This window comes from Colletotrichum tamarilloi, assembly GCF_030869305.1.
Source record: "Colletotrichum tamarilloi strain Tom-12 chromosome Unknown Scaffold_15.1, whole genome shotgun sequence".
Lineage (NCBI taxonomy): Eukaryota > Fungi > Ascomycota > Sordariomycetes > Glomerellales > Glomerellaceae > Colletotrichum > Colletotrichum tamarilloi.
Window position 1 is genome coordinate 82106 of NW_026849398.1, and position 22758 is coordinate 104863.

Genomic DNA, 22758 nt, shown 5'->3' on the forward strand with positions numbered 1-22758 from the left:
AACACTCTCTTCGGCACTCTTCCGCTGCAACCCGTCTGCTGCCTATCTTTTGTCGTGTGTTATTAGACTACTCGTGTCTCTCGTTTGTACCAACGGATAGGATGGCCTTGCCTAGCAGAGACACGTGGTAACAGACAGGATCATGGATACCAGGCCCGCTTCAAATCGGTCACCCTAGACTTCATAAATCGCCGGGTCAGAAAACGCCGATGTCTACCGTGGTGATAGACAAGACTAACACACGTGTCCGTGGTGGATGGCAAACATCTGCGACCTGTGGAATAGACGAGACGTGTCCCGGCATCCCTCGTCCTGCGCGGCTCACCGTCTCTTTGTCTGCCGCCCAGCGAATCGTGATGAATCAAGTGCCTGAGCCCATCCCAAGGCTGGATTTGAAATTATCCTTGGCTTTCATGTCTGTAAAGGGTATGCGCAGATACGGATGCCAGCCGACAAGTCTCACCGGTTTTGGTGAATTTGGTGAGATTATTCGCTTCTATTTGCTGTTCTTCATTCTGTTTGCTATTCTCACAATGGAGTCTCTGATGGTGACGTTCACTTGTTTTCCTTTTTCTTCCAGTTTGACTGCGTTTGAGGGGAGTGTTGCGACTTACTTTGAGCATCTGTCTTGTAAACCCTCAGGCTACGAAAACGGAATTCATGGCATGGCCAAACAGTAGGGATTTGAGTCCACAGACGTTCTCAAGATAGGAAGGAGGCTGCCCGGCGTCAGAATCTCCTCGTTGCCAGTACTTACGGCTTTACCATCTTAACTCTACCGAATCCGCAGGCCTTCTCGCCAAGTTCACCTTCTTGCCAATTTCACGTTCTTGCCAATTTCACCTTCTTGCCAATTTCACCTTCTTGCCATCTTCACCCTCTCGCCATCTTCACCCTCTCGCCATCTTCACCCTCTCGCCATCTTCACCCTCTCGCCATCTTCACCCTCTCGCCATCTTCACCCTCTCGCCATCTTCACCTTCCCGCCAGTCTCTCATCGTCATTTTATCTGACTTTGTAATTCGTCATCCCAACCCTACTACGACTGGTACCAAACATTCACTTAAACCCTTGTTCGCAATGTCATCCATACCGCTCAGCACGACAGATGCCGTTTTCTCGCATCAGCACCGTCTCCCCCGCTATTCCGTTGGAGCCCGAAAGACTACTCCAACATCCATCAGCTACACAGCAACAACTCGGACCATACCGCAAAACATCAAGTTAGTGGACATGTCCAAATACACTCAGCTTGCAGAGGATTACAAGGAGAAGGTCCTGGGGTCGGGTATCAACCAGCACCTGGTCGCCGAGGGTGGCAGCGTCTTACAGAGGAACGCCGAGCAAGACAACGTTGTGCTTTTTCATACCCATATTGCCCACCCGACTCTGGAGTGCCTGGCCCATATCATAGAATCGGACACCCACGACGTCAAATGCACGTGGGAGCACCAACTACGCCTCCCGTCCATCCCCAAACCCCAGCCTGATCCCCCCGCCACCGCCGCCAGCGGCGAGGCCAAGAGCGACGCCGACAAGGCGACGACGAGTAACCGCAGCCCCAGACAGGCCAAGAGAAAACGGATCTCGTCGCTACACAGTGTCCGAGTAAGCCCTGTTGCCGAGTCGCACGTCGAGGTTCGCCCGGACATGATTGTTGTCCTGGATCCCGCGGACGCCCGAAAGATCAATCTCAAACAAGCGAGTCTCGAGGCGAAATCTGTATGCCTCACTTGCGTTGAGATGAAGCGAACGGGTATTCTGGCCTCCCGCGTCAAGAACATCAAGGCCGCAGCTGCACCTCTCCCCCTCCCGGTCGCCGTCCATAACCGCATGAGAGCGCGGGGTTCGCAGGTGAATACGCCGGAGGCGATCAAGCTCGATGTGGGATCGAGCAATCTCTCGAAGCAGGGGATTTGCTATTGCCTTACACACCGGGTCCGGGGTATCGTGCTTTCGGAGTTTGGGATCTCATTTTTCCTGCGATTCCCAAATATGCCACTCGACCTTCCTATCAGAGAGCTCTGGGAACATGGAGTTGGTGACGTGATGGAAGTGGGCATATTGGAGGAAGGCGATAGTGAGAAGATGCGGGCTGCCTTCCTTGGCGCTAATATTGAGGCTTTGAAGGATCTCCAGGAAACCGGCCGTTTTAACGTTGGGTTGTGATGGCTATCATTTTATCAGGAACGCAATAGACAGAGGACTTGAAGATGATATGTTTTGCATTGAATAGATCAAAATAACACACCCCAATAAGCATCTTTCCTCGACAAACATCCCCATTCTCGTCTCATTCACTCACGAATAAGAGGTGCATTTCAAGCGTGTGTAGGTTACATCAGGAGGAAAAGAGACGGAGGCAGGGACGAAGACAGGGGTAGAGATAGAGACGCAAAGAGGGATGGAGATAGAATAGAGATAGAGAAATAGAGAGATGAAGATTATTGATAGAGCTTTTAGTATGTCAAACAGCTCCTAGCTATGATTGTAATTTTCCTAACTACGGCAGCCCAAGTCTTGGGGGCATCGCGCACAAGAGCAAACCCATTTGTTAGAAGGCAGCGTCTAGAAAGAAACGAGCATTTCACTGGCGTTGCCAACACGACTGCTTCCGTCTCCATGTCTACGCACCACAAGGTACAATTTATCGAGCTTCGTACCGACCATAAAGCTGCCCTGCTGGGATGCTTGCCAAGACCAAGTGCGAGAAGTGGAAGCGGAGTCTTTTTTTTTTTTTTACGAGCATGGCGGAATACTGAGACTTGTCTCAGAGTCACTGGAGTGAAGACTACATGCTGTGCGACCCGTGGGAGGAGAGCGTGGTCTGAGGCTCTGAGCAGGTGGTGGAGGATCTAGGCTACTTTGCTCATTGTCTCGGTGTCTTGTCCTCTGTGCTATCATGGTCCCATTGCAACCAAGTGCGGTCTAGTTTGTGCGACACGCTATCAGGCTTCGTATCGCAGAGAGGTTGTCGCTGAGCAACCTCCGACTGCCCAACTCGTTGTCTCTGGTATTATTTGATGGACGATTTTGCACACCGGGGCTTCATTGATGTATCGAGTCACATGTTCACGCTCACGCCTGGCTTGGTTAATTACTCTCCGCTGCGTCCATAATGTTGGCATGGAGATGCTAACGCAAAGGGGATCATGATATCACTCAATGGCCAGCCAGGCCGAAAGCGCCCGCCCGTTGCACAATTTTCCTCTCGCTTGTATTCGATCTGTGGCGCCGTTGTACGAGCCGCCACCGCGCCGCCTGGAGCTTGACCATTTCCCATGCGGCGGTATGTGGGCGTTATGTAGGGAGGCGCAGGTACCCGTCGACTAGCAGAAAGCGCGGCGAAAGCCAAAGCAATAGACCTCGCACCGGCGGGGCGCTAGCCCACCGAGCTGGGAGGGCGTTGTGAACGTGGTGGACGATAGGATAACACAGGACGGTCGTCAACACCGCGTGGCAGTTGGGCATGCGGAAGCGGGAGACATGGAGCGCTCCGGGCTGAGCGGCGTACCGGCACGGAGGAAATGAGACCCAGTTGAATGAGACCACTTTGGGCCAAATATCGAACTCTCGCGCACGCACAGTAGCAGCCAAGTGAGCCACGGCCGAGACCTGTCAATGTCTGGAGGGAGCATCCCTTCTGCAAGGAACCGAGGAGCGCAGTGTCACCGTGTACACTACGAGCGAGGAAAATTTTTGAGGTTGCCGCCGGGCCGCTGGATCCGGGGCACTGCACGGATGGCCTTCTCCTCTCCATGTATTTGACTTTGAATGAAGTTTATGCTGCAGGTTGTAGTGGCGCCTCCGCAGAGACTGACGCGGATATGGTAGGGTTCTTGGTTGCAAACCTCAAATCTCGATGTGGTGGCCTGGCAAGATTGGGGAGGCGGCGGCTGTGGACAGGGGACCCCCTCGTGGAATGCGCGGCTGGAAATGAGCGATGGTGGATGGCAGCCGCCGTGAGTCCCAGCTTCCCGGCTGAGGTTGGTGGTGCCTCGTAGATCCGGTCAGGTCCAGGCTCTCGCCGTGGATGTCCAACGCGTTTGATGGCAGAGGCATACTGGGTAGCAGACATGGCAGGAACCCTCCCTTGAGACGAACTGTTTGTGGTGTTATGGACTACTTGTATGCTCTTTTCCCGGGCGACGTTGGTGATGAGAGATGCGGTTGGGTGCATGGAAGCGACGGCCTCTATCGGTCGATAATTGAGACGGATTCAGTCTAGACGCAGTCGAAATTCCTTCTTCGGGCCACGTAGGGCAGCGGGTGACGACGACTCAAGCAACAGAGGCTGATCGAATCGGGAAATGGTGTCAAAATGTTTAATGGGATCAATGGGAAAAGGGCGCACGGAAGTTGGATAGGGGAAGCCGAAGCATGGATGCAAAGTGAAGACGGAAAGAAGACAGCAGAATGGCGAACAGACGGCATTCCGGCCTGGCACCAAGGATGGCCCGGCCACGAGTCGCTATTTTTACTGGGAAGGACGGACGAGCACATTCTGACAGCCGGAAGGATGACTGGTCACAGACAGCGTCTTGTCCCGCCGTTTGCCGTGGTGGGCAATCTATGGTCAGGGCAAGAGCGACTGCCACCTAGATGAGGTGAATTGCACGAGGAAGGAAGAATGGGCCAATGTGTTCGCCTGGTTCTTGCCATTGCAGCAACTTTTCTGGTGTTTTTCGTTTTGTGGGGGTGGGCAAAGCACTGGGAACCAACCTGCAGAGTCCGCCTTGGCCCCTTTTCCAGAACCGACATGGTACATGATTGGCCCTTTGCATCTACCCGTACAGGACAGGTCAATTAATTGCACCTGCCAACATTTCACAAAATCCCTCTCCTTGGCGATGCACACGAGATGGATGTGCATGCATGTTCATCTGGATAATGCCAGGCGGTGGGCCCTCGTTTGCATTCCGTCATTCGCCCGTCCCGCCGCGAGGGGTATGTTGCTCTCTTTCTGGGGTCCTCTCTGGAGTGTTGTCGGTACAAGAGCGTCTGCGACTCTGCGAGTCCGCATGCTGTTGGCGAGTGACGACAGACTGGAAATAGAAACGCAAATGCTTGTCGAAAGAGTTTGTGCCAGGTGAGAGAGAAGATCAACCATGTGGGCTCTCACCTGAAGACAGACGAACGTATGGCCCCCACAACTCCAGGCGCAGCACCGCGAGCCGGACATTGGAACGCAATGCGCACGCTGCACACCGCACGCCGCACACGCACCAAGCCCAGACGAGGGACCTCAAAAGTCAGACCCCCAAGAGACGCACATAACAAGTCAACACTTGCAGGGGAGGTGATTCCCAATAGGGACACTGAGGTGGTCATCTCCCGTCTGCCTTGGCTCGAAGTGCGGACAACACACACTTAGTGAACCACAGATCCGGCCTCGCATCAGAGACAATAATCCAGTCTGACGTGCTGCCCGTTCCAAGCCGGTGCCAATCGATGGCCGTAGCTGCTCATCCCTCGTTGCTACCCTGCCATGCCCGCCGTTCTAGACCACTCGCTGGCATGTTCAGTCAGCCGCCCATTCAAACGCCTACCCTAACTGTCAGTGGTCACCACGGTGTGTGTAAATACGCAGTGTGGGAGGAAACCTCGTTCACATCAAAACGACGTCGTTCCGCCTTATCCATTGAAGCATCCCGTACATAATCGCTGCAACGCTACCCGAGAAACGTACGGATAGTTCACGACAAAGTACGGTCTATGCCTGGGCCGATGCGACACAAGACACCCTCCCGGGGCAGTCCGGTTGGTCGACGCTTGAGATTGCGAGATGATAAGGTTGTTTTCCCTTTGTTCATGCTATCTCCCTACCTGCCTATATGCGATGAACTATCAGACTTGTGTTTATTCAAGCTCACTCCAATGCTCCGTACTCAGTCCACTCTTGATCCATACACTACGGGTACTTTCGAGGTATCCCGGACTCCCGCCCGGCACATGGAAATTGAAGAGTTGCTTTTCTTAGCGGATCCCAAAGCCGACGTTACGATGTCTAAGTACCTTATTATTGAAGAAAGTTAATTCTTTTTAAGTTATAAGTATAAGAATCCCCCCGACGGAGCAATCCGCCGGGGCCGTACTGTGTATTACGTATTGGGGAAAACTGGGTATATTGCGCTCTATACTTAACTACTAATCAAAATAGTAGTCAACCGACTTGACCATTGTCTCCCTTTCATCAACAGCTCCCAACCTTCCGCCGTGTGACCGCCTACAGGGCGAGCTTCACCTACTCCAACGCGCACAGGACCTCCTAGTACTAGCCCGCGTGGGTAGCCAGGTCTAGCATAATCTGTTCTTTTATATAGGTGTTATTATTACCCGGGGGGTCCCATAAGAGCCGTCTAAGGCGCCGGCTTATTGCCCTAACCCTATATACCTCCGGCCCGTCTATCGTGGCTATTATAGCCAGGCCGGTATTAATATGCCGGATCTTAGTATCCATACCGGCCTAGCTATCTACGGCGCTTATAATATCGCCTAGCCGAATTCCGCACCCCCGGAAGGTACTTTACTACTTCTTAGGCGTGCCTACGTTAGCTACGATAGCTATAGCGTCGAGCTAGCCGAAGAGGGCGCCCAGCCCGAGAGGGGCAGACTTATCGACGGGCATCTTTGGAGAGTTCTAGCCCACTAATTACTAACTGTATACTGGGAGAGTAGGTTCTTATCGAGGTAGTATTTTGACTAGCTAACCTCTTGACTAGTTATCTGACTAGCTATCCAGGTGGTGGTTTATGTATTAATAGGTTTATTTAGTAGATTTGTTTAGTTTAAATAGAGAGTAGCTTTGGGCGATGTTAGAAGCGATGAGGATAGAAAGAATTTTTGTGAGCTCTAAAAAGTAGTAAATATTAGCCTATTTGGCCCTTTCTCCGGAAACCTTTACGTTACTATTAAAGTTCAGAACCTCTGTAGTTGAGGAAGGCCGCCTCTAACTATTGCGGCTAACTATTGCGGCCGATTATTATGGTTAATTATTATGGCCGACCTCTACCGTTAACCTTTCTGGCTGGCGCCGCCGCGTGAAGGGTAGCTTACCTATCCCGAATTAAATAGTAGTTTTTATATTAAAATTATTATATTACGTTGAGTGCGTACTTAGGATATATTGCGCGTATTGTATAGTTAAAAAGTGTACTATATTGTGTAATTTCCCTTAAAAGCGTAATCCCGTTAAGGTCGATCTTTTATGCCTATAAAGCCGGAAAAAAAACTACTATATAAGTATAAGAATATAGTTTTAATAAAATAATATAATACTTACTTAGTATTTAAATTAAAATACTTTTTTAAGCTCGCTATAAAAAATAATAATTATATTATTAATTACTTATTATTAAAGTTTATAATTAGTACTATAGTTTTAATTATAATAACTTTACTTATAATAAGTAAAAAGTTTAATTATAAGTCCTTTAAAAGCCTCTTTTTAAGGGCTATAAAAGCCTCTAAATATACTAAGTTAAAATACTTATTAAAATATTAATAACTAAATTAACTTTATAATAACGGCCTTAATAAAAAAACTAAAAAACGAACTAAAAAATAATATTAAAATCCTTATTAATATTAAATATAATTTATAAAACGTAATAATATAATTATAAAGTATTAATAATATATTTTATATTAAAAAAACTATTATTAATATTAATAAAATAAATATGGCTATATTAATATAGTACCTCGGCTTCTTTTTATAGCTCAAAGACTATAGCCTTAAATAATATTAAAAATTTATTAAAAAGCTTTTTTAAATACTTTAATATATTTATTATTATTTTTATAATAATAAAACTCTTAGTATTTATATATAAGTATAAATATTTATTTTTAAATAATAATATTAACTTATTAATAAGTTATTAAAATTATAATTTTAGTAATTTTTTAATAAGGGAGAGGGTAAAATAAAAGAAAGGATAAGTAATTTATAAAAAAGGTTAAGGTTAAATAGTGCGGAATTCGAGGGTAGGGTAGCGTCTATATGTACTACGGCAATCCTCTAGTAATGCAAAACGATGGAGTTAAACAGTGGACGTTGCGATGTCAACCCGCAAAGCCCAAGGAAGCGAAACCTGTCAGTCCAGTGGCCCAGGACTCAAGCTTCCGTGAATTGACGAGGTACGTACTGCGTGCAACCCTAGGTAGCGACCCGTGCTCTCGTGAGCACCCGACCTCAACAGACAAGCGGGGTGCAGGCGCAGATGCAGGTCTGTTGTGGTTGGCAGTTGCTGTTGTGGTTGCGGGACGGATAAAGTGCAAAGGCAGGTGCAAAGGCAGGTGCAGAGGATCGAAAGTGCAGGCAGGCACAGGTGCAAGTGCGCGCCTTCTGGTGGTGGTGACCCAGGTGACGGTTCCATTGGACTGGCCAGGAGGGCGGCAGGCGCAAATATTGGCTCTTGCTGGCTGAGTGGCTTGACGCCAAATCTCCTCCTTGGACCTTCCCCTTCCCGGCCGGAGTTACACCTGCCTCCTTCCCCTGTCCCTGCCAAGGGTGGCCGGTTCCTTCTTTGAAGTTCTGCTGGGCTGTGGACCCATGGCCCATGGGGCCACGCCGCCGTCCACGAACCAGTCCAAGTGCCCACTCACCAAATTCTCAGGGCAGAACCAGGTCTCCGTCTCCCTCGGCGGAGCCAACATGCACCTCTTCCTCCAGGCTCAACCGTCGCCCATGACTCCATCCTGTCGCTGCTGCGAGAATACGACCCAGCCCGACCTGGACCCCCCAGCTGCCGTCCATGCATCGCACACGCTCCACTGAAGAAGCCCGTTCACAATCCACCTGGACCCGAACAGGAGCTGCCCGTGAATAATGCAGTAGGTCGTCTTTTGTTTTGCTGCCATACAAAATCAAAGTACTTCCTACCTACGCTACCTACGCTACCCAAGATAGGTACCCAGGATTTTTACGCGACTACGTTTTGGGCCCCCAAAGCCGCAAGTTCAAGCCCACTTCACTTGCACCGTCGCCATCCAACTTCCCCTGGACCCCTGCTACCCTGTCCGGCCGACCAAGTGTGCGCGCCTCCCACCACGCGAGCGAGCCAAGCCAAGCCAATATTGCTGCCAGCTTCCCCCCCAAATCGACCATCCATCCCGTCCCATCTTCGCCCGCGCTCGTCCACTCGTTGCTCCTTCTTAACCTCGTCCTCCCCCCAGCCAGAACCAGGGATCGTCGCCGCCTTCCAAGAGCCTCACCTTGCCTCGTCTTGCCCCTTCGCCAGACCAGATCCGACAGAGCTGATCGTCTCGACGACTCGACCACGGCGGGCAACTTCTTAATCCCCCTATCAAGTGCTACGGCCCACCTACTGGCGACCGACAGAAACTGCAAGCTTGGAAGCAACTGGATCTCGTTCGACTCGACCTCAACCGCCCCGAATTACCCCAATTGTGGACGCGAACAATCTCTCAAAGTCTTGTCGTCGACTGTAGCATCGTCGACTCGTCAACTTTTCGGCCATTAGGACCGATTCCATTCGTTTAACCGCCCATCCTCACCGTCGCCTTCATTGGTAGTCGAATCTGCAGCACCACAAAATCCGACCGCAAAAGTGTTCCACCCGTGCAGCCAGTGGAGTGGTGATCTTGTTTTTCCTTGGTGCTATAAAATATATCCACCATCGCGTGCGTGATCTGGTCGATCACCGGCTAGAGACATTCGGCGCCGATCCAACGTGGGGTTCTCTCGGCAAACACCAGCAATAATTGCCTTTTCCTACCCTATCAAAACTCCGTCGTCGAGGACCGCTCTTCTCGACTCGCCAGAACCACTGCAAGAGGGACCAGATTATGTTTGGTCTTGCCAACCTGCGTGTCGCAGTTTTCCCATGATGGCCATCATGTCGTTGTCATCCATGACCCGGCCACGGTCACTATGGCTTCTCCTATGCCTCACCATTGCCTCGGTGGTGTTGGCCGGCTCCGAACCCGTGCTGGAGGTTCTTCCCGCTCAGATCACTGCCCCCGCAGTGCTTCCTCCCATGGACGCCCTCGTCATTGACGACCGCACGCCTACGATGATCAAGGGTCGGTGGACCATGGTTCCGCCCGGGCACGACGAACTGAAGAAGCGAGACGACGAGGGCATCACGTTGACGCCCAGCACAGCCGACAAGGCGTCAGCTACTGCCGCCTCGACTACGCTGACCGTTTCCGTCACGGTGCCCGCTGCGACTGTGGACTCTGCTTCGCCCCTGCCGTCGCCTTTCGACACCAGTCTCGCCTTTAACTTTACCAGCAACGACGGCGCGTCCTGTCCCCGCTTCATCAACTCGCTCCTTACCAACCAGAACTTTAAAAAGTGCTACCCGTTGTCATTGCTGCTCCAGGTATGTTTATTGTTGTTCGTCGGTGTTGTACAAGAGCTGACTCGTCCAGGGCTCGAGATCCTTCTTTGAGGCTGAAAAGAAGCTTCTGAGTATTGTGAGGGTACTCGACGCCACCTGCGGCGCTGACGTCGAGTACTGCACAGAGTTCCTTACCGGTGTGGCCGGTAACCTAACGTTGGACGCCAACTGCGGCTCCGACTACCAGGCCGGCAACCCAATCGTCATGCAGGCCTATCTCGGCTTGAAATCGTACGAGATGCTGTACAAGGCTACCTGCCTTACCGACCCCGACACGTCCATGTACTGCTTCGCCAACGCCGTCACCAACCTCACCACGCCGTCCAACGTCTACTTTTACTACCTCCCACTCAACATGACTTTGCCTGCCAGTGCAAACCCCACCTGCGGCACGTGTCTCCGACAGACCATGGAGATTTACCAGACCTTCACCACAAACCGCAAACTCGCCATCTCGTCAACCTACGAGGACGCCGCGTCGCAGGTCAATACCATATGCGGACCAGAATACGTCAACGACACGCTTCTGGCCGCTGTCAGCACGGCAGGGCTGTCGGTGCCCTCCTGGGCTCTGGCGGCGACGACCATGACCCTGGCTCTGCTTTGCAACATGTTGTAAAGCGGTCGGGAGACTGCACTGATCGTAACGAGTCATGTTTTGAGTTATTTGATTTTCAGCAAGCGCCATGATACCCTCGACATTCTCTCGCATTTATTTCTCCTTCTAATGCCGCATCCGGCATCCGACCTTGTCGGTCTTCACATTACACTTAGTATTTAGTCTTAGTTCTATTCACGGCCGGATTTTGGGCAGAAGAAAAAAAGAGCCGGGTCCCAAGGGACGGCATCGGATGGCGGTTTCGTGATTATTGGCAGCAGCCGGAATTTGGGCATGGCGCATCCGCTGACTCGGCGGCATACATTGTCATATACGATGGCAACCACTGGCATCTGACGAGATGCTCTATATACTGTAATCTTCGCATGGTGCGACTGTTGATACTCTTCTCGTAGATACTTTCTAGTGGTGGTTTCACGTTGGTGCAGGGATGGATACGACGACCTGTCATGGTCACGTCAATACAACATGTAGTCAATACGCGACTCATTTGCTCAGTGATACTGCACGAGACCACACACAGGGTCGGAAGGCATTTACAACTTGACCTGCCTGTCTACACTTTTCTCCTGCTCCCTCAGCCTCCTCTGGACAACCTTCCACGGGTGAACCCCATCCGCGTACCCGACAAACGGGGCTCCAGGCTCGTACCCGAGCAAGTCCACCAGCCGCCTCGGCATCCCGGCCAGCTTGTCCCACTCGACGGCGAGGATCTGGTTCTCGAGGGGCCGCATCCAGGGCTGGCAGTACTGGATCGTCAGCGCCCTCCGGGGGTCGGGCGAGGTGTTTTCCCCGCCGCCGTGCCAGAGGGTGCCGAGGAAGAAGACGGCGCTGCCCTTGTCCATGACGACGGGGATGGCGTCTTTGCGCTGGGGGAGGTGGGCGGTGTCGGTGTCGGGGCCCCATGTGTGGGAGCCTGGGATGATGACGGTCGCGCCGTTTGTGGGGGTGAAGTCGTCGAGGGCGACCATTACGCCCTGTCGGGGATGTGTCAGTTATGGAGGATGAGGAGGAGGAGGAGGAGGAGGAGGAGGAGGAGGAGGAGGAGGAGGAGACAGTTGCGGAAAGGTAGGACGGGGGGTGTTACCGTCCCAAAGGGCCGATGGGGCCTCGGCACCCCGACGTAGCCGTCGTCGTGGTGCAGCGCCTGCGGGACCTCGCCGGGCTGGATGTAGACGCTGTGAAAGGCGTTGAGGAGAAAGCCCGGGTCGAGGAAGTGGTTGTTGAGCGCGAGGAGGGCCGGGTGGGTGGGGAACTTGTGGAAGACGGGGGACTTGTTGAGGAGGGCGTAGATGCGGTGGGTTTTGAAGCCTTCGAAGCTGTTTCTGCCGCCTGTGGTGGTGGTGCCGCTTGCGCTGGTGATCGGGATGCTGTCCTTGTCATTGGCATGGGCGGAGAAACCTCCCGCTGGCCCGGCTGTCTCGGGCGAGGATGTCAGGCGCACGATCTCGGCGTGGGCTTCGTCCGCTTCCGCAGCGGAGAGGGCGGAAGGGATGATCACGTAGCCGTGCTGTTCTACGTGGGCTATGAGGGCTTCGATGTTGGGGACGGCGGGCGAGGAGGTGGAAGAAGAGGGGGTGGTGGCGGTGTGCCGGGATAGGCGGGCGTCGGCGCCGGTTTGCGCGTTGACGAGGGCTTGGGCTCGGGATTGGAATGGCATTGTTGTTTCTCTCTGCGCGTGTGTCTCTTTCTCTGCGATCGTACTACCAAAAGTATTTCTTGACAGAGTGGGAGATGCGTTTTGGGGGGTTACCAGGGGGGGCCGCGACTTATACGTCTGTCGTTGGATGTGGTGTTATTCGGCAAGATGTGGGTCCGCCGAGGTCCCGGGAGATGCGACTTGAACGCGGGGAAGAGGTAGACAACTCCAAAAATCTAAAATGACGGGTTGGATTTGGAGATGGTGTGTGGGACTGCCGAAGTTTTGTGAGGAAAAACTACTGTCCGGAATGAACGGATCAATGTCACCGTTCTGCTGTTGAATTCATAAGACGGACGACTCCGTGAGATACTGGCACTCCAGCTGGAGGGCTCCGCGCTGGTGGAAAGCTTGGGCAGCTCCGATCGGCCCCACTTTTGCCCGGCATTTTGACTGCATGCAAGTAAAGTAGCTCTCTTTCATCTGGGTAACGTAGTGGTGCAGAAACTGTTGCAGCATAATTTTCTGTCCTACTCACGATCATAATCTAGCTTGTGACTTGATATAGGGTGCGAAACATTACTTGCTGCCGAAAACCCACTATCCTGTGCAATGCGTCCTTTTGTGCATCATTAACATGTCATACAATCATTACTCCAAGCGTAGCCCTTCGAGCTCCTTGTTCAGCACCTCCACAGGCCGGAATGTGCTTCGGAAGGGGCCCAGCTGCACAATCCTCACCGGCACGCTCTCTTCCTCCTTGTACTCCTTGCCGGCCGCTGCGGCTCGCTCGGCCTCGATCTGCGCCACGCTCTTCACCTCGGAAAAGTCCCCCTTGATGCCCGTCTTTTCCTCTCCCCAAATCTCAAAAAATGGATAGCCGTGGTTGGCATATGACTGGGCGTTGACTGGGGTGTCGGGAGCCGGCTGTCCAGTCACGGCACAGAAGGACTCGATGCTCAGGATCTGAAGGTTCAACATCACCGAGGCCTCGACGTCCCAGACGTCGGCTGGATACTTATCTTCCTCGATCGTTTGGGTGATGAGACCACCAGCCGCAAGTCCCATCTCCTCGACTGCCGGAGGTGGTGCCGCCATGGGACTGGAGACGGAAGCTGCGCACATCATCATCTCGGGACCGCCGCCAGGAGCCGCCATGGACTTGAGCCCCCCCATCATGCGCATCCGGCCTCGCATTGGCGTATCATGCACGACGCTGACGGTCGAAAAGTTTGGTGGGAAGTAGGTGTCTCCAAGCTTGGTATTATCGGAAAAGTCGATGCGGTACTTGTCAAAGCCTGAGCGATTGCCGTGGTCGCTGAGACGCTGTTGATCGACAGCAATGTCAAACTCGTCGCGGATGAGCTTCTTGACGTCCAGCCAGGTGCTCTCACCATTGAGACCCTTTTCCGCAACGTTGAAAGTCCGGGTGACGACCTTGTGCTCCTTGTTCTCGTAGCGGACGTCAAACTTAGTTGGGAGATTCTTCTTGATGGGAATCACTTCAATCTGGATGCCGCCAATGTTCTCCTCCCCGGTGACCTGGGCCTCGACCGAGAAGCCCGATCCCTTGGGCTGCGCAACGAATTGGCGGATCTTGCCGTCCTCTGATACGATGCCGTCCAGCCAGTTCTGGTCAGGTACCACCATGTAGTCCTGGATCTGCTTGCCGCTGTTGAGCATCCGCACGCGCTTCTCGAGCGTCTTTTCGTTCTCCGTCATGGGCAGGCCGGAAACCGCATTGACACCGCCAACGTAGATCTTGATAGCGAAAGGGGCCTGGGCCGAGAAGTTGACCCACATGGCCTCGCGCTGGTACATTGGGAAGAAGATGCCGCCCTTCTTGGCCATGTCCGGAGGCATATTGTGTGCATAGTCGTGGACCTTGAATAGAGGGAAGGTTCCGAGACCAGGGGGAAGGCTGTTGGTGTCCCTGTTGTCGGGGACGCGGATTGTGCGGTTGAGCTGGATAGAGAGGGCGTCTTGTTTGCTGCCGTGAGAGATGCGGATGTCTGATCGTGTCGAGTTGGGGCCGTCGTCTCCCAGGCGCACTGTCACCCTGCGGCTGCTGGCAATGGGCTGCTCCTGGGCACGAATCTCGGGCATGACCTCGACGGTCTCGAGATCGCTTGTGTTGATCATCTTGTGTGGTGGCGCTACGTGTCAGGTGGTGGAGTTGAGTGAAAGACCGTTGTATGGTGTGTAGTATGGTGAGTTGAGTGGATGGTGGTCTGGGTGGTGAGTCGGATGTATCGATTTAACAACCGAAGGGACTGGAGGTTCTTATAGATGAAAGGTAGACGATAGTTTTGTATCGTCTGAGTCAATATCCAGGTGCCACGCAGGCAGTCGGACGTGGTGAGGAGAGGTCCTTGTGGTTAAGCCTCATCGTGACACTAATCGGGAAGGTATGACCATCCAGGGTGGAGGGAGCAACGGGAAGCTGCAATTGGTGCTCCTGCTTTGAAGTCGGCTGCCTCCACAAACCGTGGCTGATGATTGGTAGCGATTTCCAGATCGGGCTGCTCGACCCCGCTGTCTGGGGCCGTGCGCCAAGCCAAGGACCGGGGTGCGACGTCACTCCAGCGTGTTTTACGCAGCGGCGTATTACTGACTTTGACTCGCCCGGGAAGCATTCAACCACATTCAACGACACGTATGACAGCGTTGCAAATTGTCTTTGGGCTCTTGATCGAATCCCAGTCGCTTTGTGATGGGATGCAGTCGTAAAAAGATACAATCTTTCTCATTTACTAATGACACCGTCTAAGCAGCTGAGGCACACATCCTGACTGACTCCATTGCTGGCCAGACTTACGACAGAGCTACGACTTTTTCTTCTTCTTGTCGGCGTGCTGTTCGGCGCTACCTTCGTCGGCAGCGCGTTTCGCCGGTGTAACCTCATCTCCCTTGGGTCGCGCCGTCTTGTGGTCCTCGCCGTGGTCAGCGTGCTCGCCGTCGTCGCTCTCAAACTCGTCCATCATCTCCGTGTCCTGGCCCGCAAAGAGCTCGCGCCAGCTGCCGTCCCGCACCTTCTCGTCGTTCCCGTGGAGACCGACTCCGTACGCCTGCTTCATCGCCGCCAGACACGCCGTCCTCCTCTCGTTGAAGTCGAACATTGGCTTCGGGTACACGCCCTTTTCCTGTTTCTCTCCGCGACCCGTCACTCTGACCCCGGCCTTTTTCTGGTCCGGCAGCGGTGCTTTCCACGGCTCGTAAATGTACTTGGCGTCCAGGTTCTTGAGCTCCGGCACCCATCGCCGCACAAAGGCGCCCTGCTTGTCCCACTTTTGCCCAAATGACACGGGGCTGTAGCACCGAAAGTACTGCGAGAAGAAGGCCGAGCAGCTCAGCCATTGCCAGTTGCCGGCGTTGCACGCGGGCTCGTGGTCGAGCAGCCACTCCTCGAACACTTCGCAGCCGCGCTCCCAGTCAATGTAGCAACCGCCCCTCGTCAGGAAACAGGCGACCGAGTGGCGCCCCAGGTGGTGAATCCACCCCTCCTCGCGAAGCTGTCGCATCAGGGCGTCGATCCACGGGAACCCCGTCACGCCGTACTTCCACCGCCGGAACCACTCGTCCGCCTCTGCCGAGTCGACGTGGTACTCGCCCGTCACGAGGCCCGTCTCGTGATCGACCTTGGATGGTAAATGCCACGGGATGAAGCGACAGTAGGGGTTATTGGCGGTCTGCGTGAACTGGTAGCCCAGTGCGGCTTGTGCCGCAAAATACATGTCGCGGAAGAGCAGCTGGCCCAGCAAGCTCTCCGGCACCTTGGAAGCACCCTTGCCGTACTTTGTCACGACGTCCTGCACCCTCCAGTAGAACTCGCGCACCGACAGGGCCCCAAAGTGCAAAAACGGCGATAGAAAGGTCGTTGACTGAGGCTCGAACGCCGCGGGGCTCGTCTTTGGCTTCTCGAAGGTGGCTGTATACTTTTTGTCGGCCAGAATCTCCTCGAGCATCGCCAACGCCCTCGTCTCTCCGCCCTTGTGAGGCGTCGTCGCCGACGGGAACCCGAGCTCCTCCATCGTCTCAATCGCAAAGTCCCCCTTGGGCCCCGCAATCTTCTTGTACGCCGCGTCCCCGCCCTCGGTCCGGTTCTCCGCGTTGAAGTCGGGCTTCGTCTCGGGCGGCGTCTGCTCAAAGTCCACCGGCATCTCACCCGGATCCGGCAGCGACTCCGGCGCGGCCAGGGGCTTCGCAATGGGCCCGACCTTGGCGCCGGCCGCCTGCAGCTGCGACATGGACATGGTCGGCTTGCCGCCGTGCTTCTCGACCACGACGTCGCTGTCCCACAGCGTCCGCCCGCTCTTGATGATCACCTCCACCCCGGCATCCTGGGCAGCTTTGATGACCACCTCGTCCCGCTCGCGGCCGTACGCGTCCGTGTCCTTTTCAAAGACGAGGTGCGTCACCTTCCACGCCTTGAAGAGCTTGGGGAACAGCGTCTGCGGGCCCTCGCGTAGCACAAAGAGCTTGGACTTTGGGTTGAGCTTGGTGATGCTCTCTGATAGGTCATTCTGACAGTCCAATCTGAGCACAACGGTTTGTGTAAGTCATTGTTTCTTGCTCGTTACTCCCTCCGCAAGGGGGGCGTGGGGCGTGGGGGAAACAAACAGAAACTGCCACCGGTTCAGGCCGCCTCGGGCGCGGTACACGTAGTGCGGATCCCAGGTGAAGATGGGCCACAGGGCGGCCGGCTCGAGCGCCAGGGCGGCCGCAAGGGCGGGCGAGTCGTGGAGCCGGAGGTCGGTCCGGAACCAGTATATCACGCGCGGGCCGGGTGCCATTGTGTTTGTGAGTGAGAGTGTGTGTGCGTGGGAGTGTGTGAGGGCGAGGTATGTGACTGAGAGATATTGGGGTAAGTGAGATGGTAGGTCACGAACGCTGTGTAACGCAAACACGAAATCACGAGATACCTTCACCTCAATTCTAGGATGGTGTCCCAATTGGCATGTCACTCAGCCAAGGGAAGCAGACTTGTCGCGTTAGGAAACGCGTCCAAGAGGACATGTTCTGCATTGAGACAACATGGGTCGATTGGCTGAGTACGGGGATACAAAAAAAAAATCAATGATGTCAATGACTCTAAGCCACGCGAGTTTTTGGAGCAACCACAGCGCCACACATTTTGTTCTTCTTTTTTTTCCCCAACGATCCAAGGGAAAAGTCTGTGGATGTCTCGGTCCCCTAAGTATCCTCACACCCGTACTCCGTACTCCCTACCTACCTGTTGGACTGGTGGTCCAAGAAGACGAAGACGAAGAGCAAGACGAGGGAAAGAAAAGCCCGGACCAAGACCCGCGTGTGCCCACCTCAATGCCCATGTGCCCGCGCGCCACTGGACCCCGCCGAACGGGAAATCGTTCCCGCCTGGAGTACCTAGGTATCCCGTAAACTTCGCAGAAAATGTAGGAGATTGCGCGCCCATACTGCGTACCCGTTCGGTGGACCGTGGGCCGGTTTGGTTCTTCTGGGTAAGCATCCGTGACCCCGTCACCCGTCCACCCGTCACCCGTTTCGCCCGTCCCCTCCCGAAACTTTATTTTGGATAATGGGCGGCGGCTACCGCGATGCTCGAATCGCGGGCCAATTGCTGTGTATGCGTACCTTGCATTGGTGAAATGGTTCAATGGCCCACAACCCACGAACCAGGACAATTGGAGACGAGGGGAGGGGGAAAACAAAGGACCCATGAACCCTGACTCGCACAGTTGGCAGATCGCCAGGGCTTTGCCAGGGAGTATCGTGGACGGCACGAAGAGGAAGACGAGCCCCTCGGGCCCTGAGGATGCTAAGAAAGATTTCTCCAAGGCCCGAGGACGGAGAGCATGCCACACGGTAGTGGTGAACGAGTCCCTGGAGAGACAAATCGCATGCCTCGGATGGCCTCGCCCATTTTTTTGCTCCCTACGTGTTTCCCGGCTCGCCCTTCACCCTGTGTCGGGCCGTGTAACCTCAGACGATCACGCTGCTCAGCCGAGGAATGCAACGCCTGCAACGATGGCCCGGCTGTCGGATGGGGATCGTCGGCGCCATCGACGCCAAAGTCGTGGCAATGGGACCATGCGTTGCGACAAGTTCCCCAAACGGGAGTGTCTCCCTTGCTCGCGGCGTGCAGTCAGATCATGTCGGAATGGAAGTGCGCTCCGACGTGTGTCGGCTGAGCGCAGCATCACTGGTAGCTGAGCAATGTGAAATGAGTTTGACAAGGCGGCGCCCCGACTTTGAATTTTGTATCCATCTGGTACCTAGCGAGGTCACAGTAAAAAAGCCTGTACTTTGTCCCCGTGTAGGAAAAGAGCACAAGACTGTCTTTCCCGCCAACGATGCAACCGCCTCGAGAGTCGAACCCAATATCAAATTCGCGTCTCTCCATGATCATAACCCATAAAATTTCCACAAAGGGTATATATAGATACGAAGAAATGATGAGTGAATCGAGAAGAAAGTAAAGCAACAAATATGCAACAAATGGGATAGACACATAAAATAAAATAAAAAGCGACCTTCGTAGCGGGTATTCCTCGCTTTGCTAGGCCGTGATGATAAATTATCGCCTGGCCTTGGAAAGACGGTTTCGACGTATAACAAGTATTGCACACTCGTTCTTGTACGCCTCTATCGTCAAGAACGGCCCCAAACCCGACGAGAACTCCCAATTGAAACACCATCGCCGCCGTCTATTCGCCGATTTACCAATCTCCAACGAACGCCGTGTTACATTATGCTGCCATCCCGTGTCAAGTCGGTGGGGGGGGGGGGGGGGGTTTGTTTTTTTCCTTTTGTCGTTCACCGCTGCTTTCTTGTCTTTTTGCGCCTGGTCGTTGAGGTTCCTCCTCCGCCGCCGCCACCTCCACCGTTGTCTTCCTCGTCTTCGTCGTCGTCGCTGTCTACTTGCCGACGAGCGTTCTTCCCACCAGACTTTTCGTTGCCCTTTTTGATGGAAATAAGACATCCTTGCTCTTTGAGACGCTTGGTGAGAGGTGTGCTGGCCTGCATGCCCGGGAAATCCTTTGCGCTGTAGACAACAAATATGTCGCTCATGATGGTTGACCGGATGGGAGCTTTCCTTGCCATGTGCGTCGGATCGACGACAACCAACACAAATTTGAGACGGAAGCTGCCCGGTGTGCGGACTGACATGTCGGGGAAACAGAAGAAACAGCCTTCGTTGCCGTTTTCGTCTTGGCCCACAAATGGCGATGATACCAGCGAGCCCATGATCCGCTTGCCTGGTCGCATCCCATCGTTGGGCATGTTGGTTTCGTCGGTTTCTCCGTCCACGTTCCAGATACTGCAGTGCACAACGTAGGCGGGGTGATGAATCTTGTTGTACAGCTCGTCAGGCGTGAGATCGGGGTTGTTTATCCGCAGCTGAACAATGGGCGGCGGATCAATGACTCTTCTGTCTCTTTCGCCGTAGCCGCAGCATCTGGCCGCCATGGGTTGTTGGCGGAAAAAGATCTCGTACTCGTTTCGCACCACCTTGACTTCTGGTTCCGGAACACGCTGGAGCATCCTCCGATCGTCGCTGCCGCCGCTCAAAAGATCCTCAATCTTGACTCTTTCATGCTGGCTCGTGGCACTCCACGGTGCTCCGGCCGTCGGGATCGTGGACCCAGACCGCACTGCGGGAATCCTCAGGCTGGGCGGCGTGAATGGAATGGCGACCTTTCCTCCGCCCTGGTAATTGTCGTTCAACACCCGCGGGGCACCCTGCGACATGTGCGGCATCTGTGGAGGCTGGTTACGCTTGAGATAATGTGCTTCTCTTGCCGCCTGGTACTCGTCATATGGCTCACTCTTAGTCGCGGACAATGTCGGTGATTCGCGTGGCGACTCCTGGGGATAGCGGGGCATGGGAGCTGCTCTGTACGGATCGGTAAGCTGTGTCGGTTGAGGCGGTGGCTGTTGGTAGTGTTGGTACTGCGGCGGCTGATGGTAGCTGGGCGAGGGGGGTTGGTGGTACTCGCGCTGATGCTGATAATCACTGCGGTAGTAGGGGGCTTGATGGTAGTCGTTTTGGTGATATTCGGGCTGCTGCTGTGCGACGGGCCTCGGTTGCGAGTTTGAGTGCATTGGAGGTGGCAGTCGCATTGGCTCGGGTTCGTAGGCGTAATGTCCGTCCATGGCTGGCCGTGGCGGGCCATACGACGAGGGCGAAGGCGCCCATGAGTTATGCCTTTGAGCCATGCTGGATGCTTCAACTGGTTGATAGACTGTAGATTCCGCTATGTGAAGACGAAGAGTGGCGGAACGGCCAAGACGATTTGTGTAATTGCTCCTGAGAGTGAGCTGCCCTTATTAGCATCAATGCTCGTTCCGGCGCGAGGGCACCCTTCCACGTTCTCGGCTCGGGGGTGTGGCGGCCGGAGCGAACTCACTGTAGGTGGAGAAGTCTCAGATCCGTACTCAGCCCTTGGCCAAGTCAAGCGCTGGAGAGAGAGCGAGGCGTTCAGCTCCGGATGCGCTCAGTACGATCGGCGCGTGTCAGCTGGCCCGATTGTGAGTTGATTGAAGATTTTGAGAGAGAAGGAGAAAAAACGGCGTCGGATGGTGCAAGTCAGACCACGCCCATTGAAAGCTCTCTCGCGAAGAAACAAAAGGATGAGAGGTGCTGGATGCTGGAGATGAACCGAGAGACGGGCGGTAGCAGAGAGGGGCTCTTTTGTCCGCTGTCTTGCCCAATGGCGCTTCGCTGCTTGGCGGACGAACGTGGGCAAACGTCTCTACACAGGGCTCGTAACAGAACAGAGACACCTCGTTCCCTTTCCTTTTTCGCTGTCCAGACCACTGGTCGAAGGCGCGCGGTTGAGACACGGTCTAATCGTTATCAGCGACAAACAAGTGCGGGCTGTTGCTCGATGGATCGGAGCGGCTAGGTGTGTCGGCGTGAATAGAGATGACGAGAGTCGAGCCGGGGAGATCCTTGTCCAAGTTGGCACCAGCGAAATCTAGTCTGATGGGAGCACCCAGAACCCGGGAGGAACGATCAGCGGGACAATTGAGGTTCGAGACAGAATGGCGTCGACTATGTTGTCGTTTGGCATGCAAGACGGATGAATGTTGATGTGTGAGTAGACGTTGGCGGTCGGATCAGGCCAGTGTCGGATGGGCGTGGGCGTGGGAGGGTGTGCGGTGTTGGGAGTGCGACCAGAGCGAGGCACAGGTATGGTGAAGGGAAGAAGAGGGCAAGACGACGGTGGGCGGTGGGGGGTTGTTGGCAGGTATGTATATGAAGCTGCGGACAAGTCAACAGGGCCAATCCGCGGCTGCAGGAATCGATTTTGCGGTGCCAGAGAAGGAGTGGAGGACGGAGACGAGAGACTGCACAGTATCTGCACACTGCTAGGATGGGTCTTGGTTCCCTGTCCGCTCTGTCCGTCTGTTGAAGTGCACCGCTGCAAAGGTACGATGGTTTCTGGCTCAGGAGGAGAGGCGAAGAAGGAAGAGAGAGGAGAGCGAGAGGAAAAGAGCAAAAGGCGAGCGAGGATCAGGGCCGACCAGCATCAGCACGCGGCATCCGCAAAACACCAGGTGCAGTGTTGGCTTGTCTTGTCCTGTCGAGGAGAGACCGGGATCAGGCCCCACGTCGGACAATGTGATGGATGGGGGAGAGAAATTTGGGGCCTTGCGACTTGTTGGACGCGAAGGGCGAGCGAGTGGTAAGCGAATACTCCGTACCAGACTGGATAATGGCCGAAAAGGATTCGAGACGTTTTTTTTGGTCACTGTGAGGAAGTGATCAGTACTATCCATCAGAGCACAGAGTATGGGTATCGTACGCAGATTTTGGCTGCAAAAGGACGAGAGACCAACGGATAGAAGGGAGGCATTCGTTTGGAAGATTTGAGCGAGCAGGCACAGAAAGGTAGCGCGATAGGGTGGTCTGGTAGGCGGCGCGGAAACGGATGGGCTTAGGGGGGACCCCAGCTCTGGCGAGCCAGGGCCAAGAGTTGAACGAGGATGCGGTGCCAGTCCAGCAACCAGGACAAGGACCGGGATCATGGGTTCGACCAGGACAAGCCGCAAGACAGGAGGCGACATTGGCGGACGGCTGGGGGGGGTGGCTGTCGACTGTCGAGACTCTGGCCGGTGAATGGTTGGTCGAAGGGATTTGTGAG

General features: G+C 54.3%; 10 protein-coding genes across 10 annotated transcripts; 4 read left to right on the forward strand and 6 right to left on the reverse strand.

The window, feature by feature from the left end:
• Positions 1-1080: 1080 nt before the first annotated feature.
• On the forward strand, positions 1081-2169 carry CTAM01_05721 (uncharacterized protein; the record flags this gene model as incomplete). The annotated part of the gene is made up of 1 exon (XM_060521751.1): positions 1081-2169. One exon carries the CDS (start codon positions 1081-1083, stop codon positions 2167-2169), a length of 1089 nt encoding a protein of 362 aa, XP_060383420.1.
• A 315-nt stretch (positions 2170-2484) lies between these two features.
• Positions 2485-2859, forward strand: CTAM01_05722 (uncharacterized protein; the record flags this gene model as incomplete). Its single annotated transcript, XM_060521752.1, has 1 exon — positions 2485-2859. The coding sequence occupies one exon, from the start codon at positions 2485-2487 to the stop codon at positions 2857-2859; it is 375 nt and encodes a 124-aa protein (XP_060383421.1).
• A 922-nt stretch (positions 2860-3781) lies between these two features.
• Positions 3782-4180, reverse strand: CTAM01_05723 (uncharacterized protein; the record flags this gene model as incomplete). The annotated part of the gene is made up of 1 exon (XM_060521753.1): positions 3782-4180. One exon carries the CDS (start codon positions 4178-4180, stop codon positions 3782-3784), a length of 399 nt encoding a protein of 132 aa, XP_060383422.1.
• Positions 4181-8225: 4045 nt separating this feature from the next.
• CTAM01_05724 (uncharacterized protein) lies at positions 8226-9488 on the forward strand (the record flags this gene model as incomplete). The annotated part of the gene is made up of 3 exons (XM_060521754.1): positions 8226-8231; positions 8560-8876; positions 8915-9488. The coding sequence occupies 3 exons, from the start codon at positions 8226-8228 to the stop codon at positions 9486-9488; spliced, it is 897 nt and encodes a 298-aa protein (XP_060383423.1).
• Positions 9489-9851: 363 nt separating this feature from the next.
• CTAM01_05725 (uncharacterized protein) lies at positions 9852-10989 on the forward strand (the record flags this gene model as incomplete). The annotated part of the gene is made up of 2 exons (XM_060521755.1): positions 9852-10352; positions 10402-10989. 2 exons carry the CDS (start codon positions 9852-9854, stop codon positions 10987-10989), a joined length of 1089 nt encoding a protein of 362 aa, XP_060383424.1.
• Positions 10990-11525: 536 nt separating this feature from the next.
• CTAM01_05726 (uncharacterized protein) lies at positions 11526-12649 on the reverse strand (the record flags this gene model as incomplete). The annotated part of the gene is made up of 2 exons (XM_060521756.1): positions 11526-11966; positions 12077-12649. 2 exons carry the CDS (start codon positions 12647-12649, stop codon positions 11526-11528), a joined length of 1014 nt encoding a protein of 337 aa, XP_060383425.1.
• Positions 12650-13279: 630 nt separating this feature from the next.
• Positions 13280-14770, reverse strand: CTAM01_05727 (uncharacterized protein; the record flags this gene model as incomplete). Its single annotated transcript, XM_060521757.1, has 1 exon — positions 13280-14770. The coding sequence occupies one exon, from the start codon at positions 14768-14770 to the stop codon at positions 13280-13282; it is 1491 nt and encodes a 496-aa protein (XP_060383426.1).
• A 683-nt stretch (positions 14771-15453) lies between these two features.
• On the reverse strand, positions 15454-17421 carry CTAM01_05728 (DNA photolyase; the record flags this gene model as incomplete). Its single annotated transcript, XM_060521758.1, has 2 exons — positions 15454-17164; positions 17249-17421. 2 exons carry the CDS (start codon positions 17419-17421, stop codon positions 15454-15456), a joined length of 1884 nt encoding a protein of 627 aa, XP_060383427.1.
• A 2002-nt stretch (positions 17422-19423) lies between these two features.
• CTAM01_05729 (uncharacterized protein) lies at positions 19424-20827 on the reverse strand (the record flags this gene model as incomplete). Its single annotated transcript, XM_060521759.1, has 1 exon — positions 19424-20827. One exon carries the CDS (start codon positions 20825-20827, stop codon positions 19424-19426), a length of 1404 nt encoding a protein of 467 aa, XP_060383428.1.
• An 838-nt stretch (positions 20828-21665) lies between these two features.
• CTAM01_05730 (uncharacterized protein) lies at positions 21666-22697 on the reverse strand (the record flags this gene model as incomplete). The annotated part of the gene is made up of 2 exons (XM_060521760.1): positions 21666-22011; positions 22420-22697. Coding segments are annotated over 2 exons (624 nt in total), but the record flags the coding sequence as incomplete, so codon positions are not given.
• Positions 22698-22758: the final 61 nt, after the last annotated feature.